The sequence below is a fragment of the Plasmopara halstedii genome (genome assembly GCF_900000015.1).
Source record: "Plasmopara halstedii genome assembly, contig: Scaffold_2386, whole genome shotgun sequence".
In the NCBI taxonomy this organism is placed as follows: domain Eukaryota; phylum Oomycota; class Peronosporomycetes; order Peronosporales; family Peronosporaceae; genus Plasmopara; species Plasmopara halstedii.
In genome coordinates this window covers 1,704,435-1,710,845 of record NW_020189293.1, presented here as the reverse complement: position 1 = coordinate 1,710,845, position 6,411 = coordinate 1,704,435, and the positions used below count along the sequence as shown (strand labels likewise).

General features: G+C 43.4%; 2 protein-coding genes across 2 annotated transcripts; one reads left to right on the top strand and one right to left on the bottom strand.

Moving 5' to 3' along the window:
* Positions 1–1,244: 1,244 nt before the first annotated feature.
* Positions 1,245–3,636, top strand: PHALS_03807 (Ankyrin repeat protein; the record flags this gene model as incomplete). The annotated part of the gene is made up of 3 exons (XM_024718093.1): positions 1,245–3,182; positions 3,248–3,403; positions 3,469–3,636. The coding sequence occupies 3 exons, from the start codon at positions 1,245–1,247 to the stop codon at positions 3,634–3,636; spliced, it is 2,262 nt and encodes a 753-aa protein (XP_024583526.1).
* A 474-nt stretch (positions 3,637–4,110) lies between these two features.
* On the bottom strand, positions 4,111–5,303 carry PHALS_03806 (tor signaling pathway regulator; the record flags this gene model as incomplete). The annotated part of the gene is made up of 3 exons (XM_024718092.1): positions 4,111–4,273; positions 4,344–4,495; positions 4,566–5,303. 3 exons carry the CDS (start codon positions 5,301–5,303, stop codon positions 4,111–4,113), a joined length of 1,053 nt encoding a protein of 350 aa, XP_024583525.1.
* Positions 5,304–6,411: the final 1,108 nt, after the last annotated feature.

Sequence of the window (6,411 nt, the reverse complement as noted above, 5' to 3'; positions counted from 1 at the left end):
AGAGAGTCTGCCTTCTGTTGAGCATAAGGCACGTACGCTCAAAAATTTTATTGGCTCTACCACGGTGCTGCGGAGCCAATGCGCTTGGAGACAGGCAAGCTAGGCTTACAAACTCAGGACCAGATTCCTAGTAACGAGCTGGACGTTGTCCTGTGTTCATATGAGAACGGTCATTGCGACTACTTAATTACCGGCTCAACACCATCACTCTCATCGAGAGACAAACAGCGACCGTTTTGCTGAGTGTCAATTTTCAATCTCCGTCTCTTCTCTGCATGCCCATATCCTACGGCGATCGGTGTCGCGACTCCAGCCGTGAATTAATAAAACGCTTAGCGAGCATCCGTTGCGCATTAAGCTCCGTCCTTCACTCGCTTCTTATAGTGCCTATTCCTACGAGCATCATTCGCGTCGTGGTAGTTTCTCTAGTGTTCCTCCATGGCTCGTTAAGCCTACGATAAAGAGTGCGGTCCTCGCTGCGGACTTCCTTAGATCCAAATTTGGAGACAGATCGAGGCTGCACAATGTCTTGAGTAGATAATCTAAGTGCAAGCCCAGTTAGGTCCACATCTTGTTGGGGAAGCGTGTTATGGGGCATGTATTGTGTTGCATTGTATCCACATTTGTAAATCTGAGATATACTTAAGTACTGGTATTGATGAGGACGATAGGATTCCATGAAAGGAGGTCATTGGAACACGCGGGCTGTTTGCTTCGCGTCATGCGTACATATAATATCATTATTGTACACGTTCAAACAGATATTCAAAATAAGTGAAGACTCAACGTCATGTGTTCAAATGTGACCAAGGACGATGGTCGTCCAAAAATTAGTACGAAACACACTGAGTCTCAGTCCGTTTTCTAGCCTTTATGAAATTCGGATCGTACAACGCACTATCTGCTGTAATCTGGCACTCATACAAGCGAGCTGATGCCAAAGAACAGCAAGAGTATCGACACAAAATTTTATACTGAAAACTACATAGTGGTTGGCATATATTCCGCACAGAAGTTGCTACAATGTCAAAACTATAATATGAACGGGTTTGGTAACTTGTCGTGATTTGAGTATGGAACTGACTGGAGTGTTCATTTTCCGGTATTTATTTATCAATATTTAAGTAACTTTAAGATGTCAAGTGTGATGTTTGTAGCATATCAAATGGCCTTTCTCAACGATACGCAACAACCAAGTACTTTGCCTTCACAAAAAATTTGGCTTGATTGCCCTAAATCAAAGAATGTCACTTCTAATGCGGCCCCCTCCGCTGCACGTGGCAGTCTGGGAGGGTGATATTGAGCTTGTACGTAATCTTCTGGACGATGTTTGTCCCGTGAGTGAACAGTCGGTAGACTCCAGTAAAGCCGAGGCTCTAAAAAACCTTCTAGAACTTAAAGACGTTCGCGGAAATTCAGCGCTTCACTTGGCAGTTCGCATCGTGCAACCCCATCAACAGGCAATTGTGAAGTTGCTTTTAGAGCGCGATGCAAGTGTTGCATCGCGAAACATTGACGGTTGGAGCTGTGCACACGATGCTGCCCTGTGCGATGACGAATTTATGCTGGCACAGGTTTATTTACAAGGCGAAAAACAGGTAATTAAGGCGCTGGAGGCGACACAAGAAACGTCTATGCAGGCGCTTGAAAAGTTGCCTGACTTTGAAGCAGAAATTTTTATTGAAGCTCATTCGTGGGTACCCATTGTGTCTAGTGTCCTTCCCTCAGATACGATCAAAATATGGAAACGAGGGTCGCAACTTAGAATTGATTCGACGCTGAAAGGGCTTGATGGGATAAAATGGAAAAAAGGCCAACTCAGTCAGATATATTTAGGGCGACATGGTGGAGACAGGGCGGGCCATGTAATAGTGATGGATCATCACAACAAGGTTTTCTATGACGTTTTTCAAGCTATGCACAACTCGTCCGTCGGAAATATGGACATGGCTTTGCACGTGATGTTGACGACAGCCATGTCTTCATCAAAAATGGATGTAGCTCACCTCGAATTTGTAAAGCAGAAGGAGGTGAAGGCAGGAGAAAATATTGACGAAAGCAAAAAAAAAAGTCGTAGTAAACTAAGAAATTGTCCGTGGCCTGGAACGACCTATAAAATGCAAAACGTCTCGATGGAAGCGCAATTTAGGCCGGCTGTAAGCTTAAATCGCAAAATGAAACGATTTTCTTCTGAGAAAGACACGCCGTTTGATGAGGTGCAACAGCTCGTTCAACATCTCTATTCGTCTGTGCCTTACGCCAAGGAGAATAAGGGGTCAAAATCACAGCAGAAAGATTGCAGTAGCTGTAGCAGCGACGGCAGCGCTAGCGATGACATTGCTGGAAACACAATCCAGCTTAAAAAGGGGCGTAAGGTTGAGATGCATTTGGATGTGATAGCTGGTGACTCGATTCGATGGGAATTCACGGGAAAGAGCAGTGACTTCTGCTTTTCAGCAACGTACTTCCACGAAGACCAGCTCGAGACAATATGTCGCAGTGACGGCGTCAAAAACGCAACGATTGTGGGGGCTTTTGAAGTCGAGCATACTGGCAGTTTTGTTCTTAGGTGGAAAAACACGCAAAAAGGTTTTAAATTTGACAGGAGCGGGATTGAGATCACGTACGATGTTGTACACACTCGGCCGGCTGACTTAGATCCGTCCGTCAATGCTGTTTCCACCTCTACATCAACCTCATTGGAGGTAAAGGAAGATAAAGATGAATCCAACAGTAGGTCCCACAGCGCCACTAAGCTTTCTGATGAACAGAAATGTGATTTTTTTCGGCAGCATAATCATTCTCCAAACCCGTCAACTGTCACAACATCATTCGTAGAGTACTTCATGCTAGATGCTCAAGAGCCAGAAGACTCTAGGCAGGATGGTGCAAAGAACAAGAGGACATTAATGTCTAAACTATTTGAGGACAAGACGCAGCAACAGCAGACTGCAATAGACTCACTGCCGAAAACGAGCGAAGTAGTCAAAGCTTTTGGTATGAAAAACACGTTTCGAAGTCTGACTTTAGTACCTGCTGCGCGTCGAGTTCGTAAAAAGTTTGAAGCCAAGGTTGTCATGTCGGAAAGCTTTCCTATTCAGCCCCGAGATTTTTTTCCAGTGATTGAGCTTCTTTCTACTACAGGAGAACACATGAAAAATCTGGAGGAATTCTTCCGAGTCGTAAGTCTTCGATAACTCTGATTTAATGAGCTGATAGGTATTGACCGTGTGTTTTTCGATTGTAGAAACTTCCCCCAGGATTTCCTGTCAAATTTGAACTTCCGATGATGTTCACCATACGTGTTGCATACACGTTTAACAAAATCACGCTAAGTTCCAACATAGATCCCGAAATATTTAAGATTCCAAGCAATTATCAAGAGGTGTTTACGTTGGACGAAGTGCGGTCGTAGTGGGGTACGATTTTACCCATTTACGTCTGCTTATGATACTGTGCTCTGCTCAGATGATGTCCGGCTCTACATCGATATTGTCCCAAGCCGTCTATTATGTTGGGCGGCAAGCTAAACCAGTTACCACGATGGAGACGTGTTTATATATTTGTTTGATAGCCCCATTTGCAAGTCATGAGGCTGCGCACATTTTGAGTCCACGTCTTCTTCTTTCTCAATAGGAGTTCAACCATATGGACTATAAACCGGAGTGATGGTAAGCATAAAGACCTAGAGTTGTATTGCAGCAGGTTTGTTTGTTTGAAGTAATAATATTTCGTACCATACCCGAGAGGCAGACTTCTCAGCTCCAGAATTGCAAAACTTCCAATTGTTGTATCGCCTCAATTAAATGAATATGCGCCGGTGGTGCATACATTCGACTTTCTATACAAACCTTGAATTACACTTTCAACTATTTCTAATATCATCCACTGAAATTAAGTTTGATAATTCTGAAATGATGTACTGCTATCTACAACGATGAAACCTATACTGTGATGTACAACGTATTCTTTTCGAGCCTATCTATCTATCCCTTTGTATTTCTTACAAAGAAACGACAATGACATCTGTGCTAGCTACCAAACATTCTTTTGAGCAAGACTCATATAGAGGCGCGACTCACGTTACGACTGTATGAGATTTGAGACTCCTTAGAACTGCGAGCCCTTTTTGTTACCTATACCTTTCTCATTAGCATCTTTCCAATCATCCCACGCACGGTCTCTATACGTTGCTTCCTCCACTAACTTTTCGTCGTCTTCATCACCATCTTCTTTGAGTTGATCGTATCTACGCGGCCCCTGTGGTACATCCCTGCCAATAGCGCAACAAACAGCGTCAGGTAAATCTCGAAATCAAGTTGAGGTTTGCGAATCAAACGTACTTTTCGCTTTTTTGCCTCTCTATCGCTTCTGCAGCCTCCCGATCCGCATATTCTTCCAATGTCATTGTGGGAAGGCGATGACCAGGCTTGAAAACACTGGATCGAATAATCTCGCGCTGCATTTCCATCTGCGAATTGATTCGCGTTATTTTCTGCGATCAAAACAAAGATAAATCAGCCTAAGCGTCGTAATAATTCCGTTAACGTTACGCAAAGCCATACAATTCCCTGATTTTGAAGTGGTGGTGGCGGTCTATGCTTTTCTGAAAACAAATCTTTTTCATCACTAGCCTCGTTTAATTTCAACATGGACTCGAGCATATCCCTTTCCTGATGTAATGATGCCTGCTCTTCCATACTTTTGACCACAGAGAGCTGAATGAACGTCAAAAGCTGCTCGCGCTCGATATCCTCCATGTCATCCTGACCCTGCCCACAATCATTCTCGTCTAATTTACTCTTGCGCCGCTTGATCACTTCTTGCAGTTTCTTTTCCATGTCGCTTTGCAACTTAAAGCGCTTGATCTTTTCGTCTCTAGAGATACAAAATTGTTTGCCCTCTAAACGCTCATACTGCTCGCGTCGTTTTGTCTCCGTAAGAAGACCAATACTTTCAGAACGATCTAAAAATTTGGTCAAGAACACGTCAGCCTCACGCAAGCATTTAATGCGGTACATGACGTTGCAAGTGTTGTCCGATGGACCCGAAGTCTTGTCACTACTTTGACCACGCTGAAAGAATGTCTGTTTTAACGTAAGCATGCCTAAGTAATATTCCAGACAAATCGCATACAATTGCGTATTTTGCAGCTCAAAAAACTGCTCGTTGGACGAGAGCACGCCATCTTGCTGACGCTGTTGAACGCATTGTTTCGTGTACATCAGAGTGCTGGTCAGCTCATCCTGAAATTCCTTCGAGTTAGGATCGCATATGGGTGTGTGAGGGCTATCAAGTCTCATGAAACGATGGTACGCTTCCTCATAGCTGAGGCGATGAGGCAGTGAAGAGGTCATTTACTGGGCGAGAACTGCACAATACAAAATTAAAGTAGAATACATCATGATTTGGAGATCACTTTTGTTTTTGACTATTTGTGGTAATTATCACTACCGACTTAATCAAATCGGATGTACCTGATACGGCATGTGTAGGCTGTATTCAAGAATGTGCTTCAGTCATGCTGTATCAAGGCTTACTCCTTCTTGCCAGTTCCTGTGGCCATGCTGATTTCACCGCGGAAACTCTGTACAAAGCCGAAGCCTAACCCAAGAAGCATACCAGTAAAAAGCGGGCGGTCCGAATCACGCTTGATGTAGGTGGGGCGCTTGACCGTTGTAAATAACTTTTGGTCAGCGGCGATGTGACTTTCCTTGTTGACGAGGCCAGAGTAAAATCGCGCCTGGCGAGTTATGCGAGCGGACTGGCGAGCGAACATCATAAGACTCTTTTGTGTCGTGCAGTTTTTTATGACTAATGATTACAATGTTGAGTTAATAGAGTATACTATTGTGAGATAGGGATAGTTTTCACAAGGGATTTTTATCCAATTATTTAATTTGAATAATCATTTAGCTTTCGTAAATGAAAGGAAGCCAGGCGTGCCATAGCTGCAACCCCGATACTATTAGAATTTGTAAATTATCGTCGATTTGATCCATAGTGAGCACACAAGGCTGCGAGCAGTAGTTATGTATCAGCTGATACCTAGAGGAAATATGGCAGCCTATCATTCAGCGCATGAAGCCGTGATTTTAAATTACAATTCTCCTCGCTTCGTTTGGTTTGTAGTATGTTATTAGAGCCACTACTATATAATACTACCGCATCATCCAATTCCATTTTCTGCCACACTCGAAGGCGTAAGGAGCTATATGATATAGTGATGTTCTAAATAACCTTCCTTTGGATAGTAAACAAATATTGATTTTTTATGTATGTAAAACACCGTGAACGACGCTGTGGCTTGGTGGGCTAGACATCAAGTTACAGCAGGCAACAGTTCGCTGTAATGATCAGCTTTTACCACCTTGATTAATTTTCGTCTACATTCATATCAGGCCTGACACA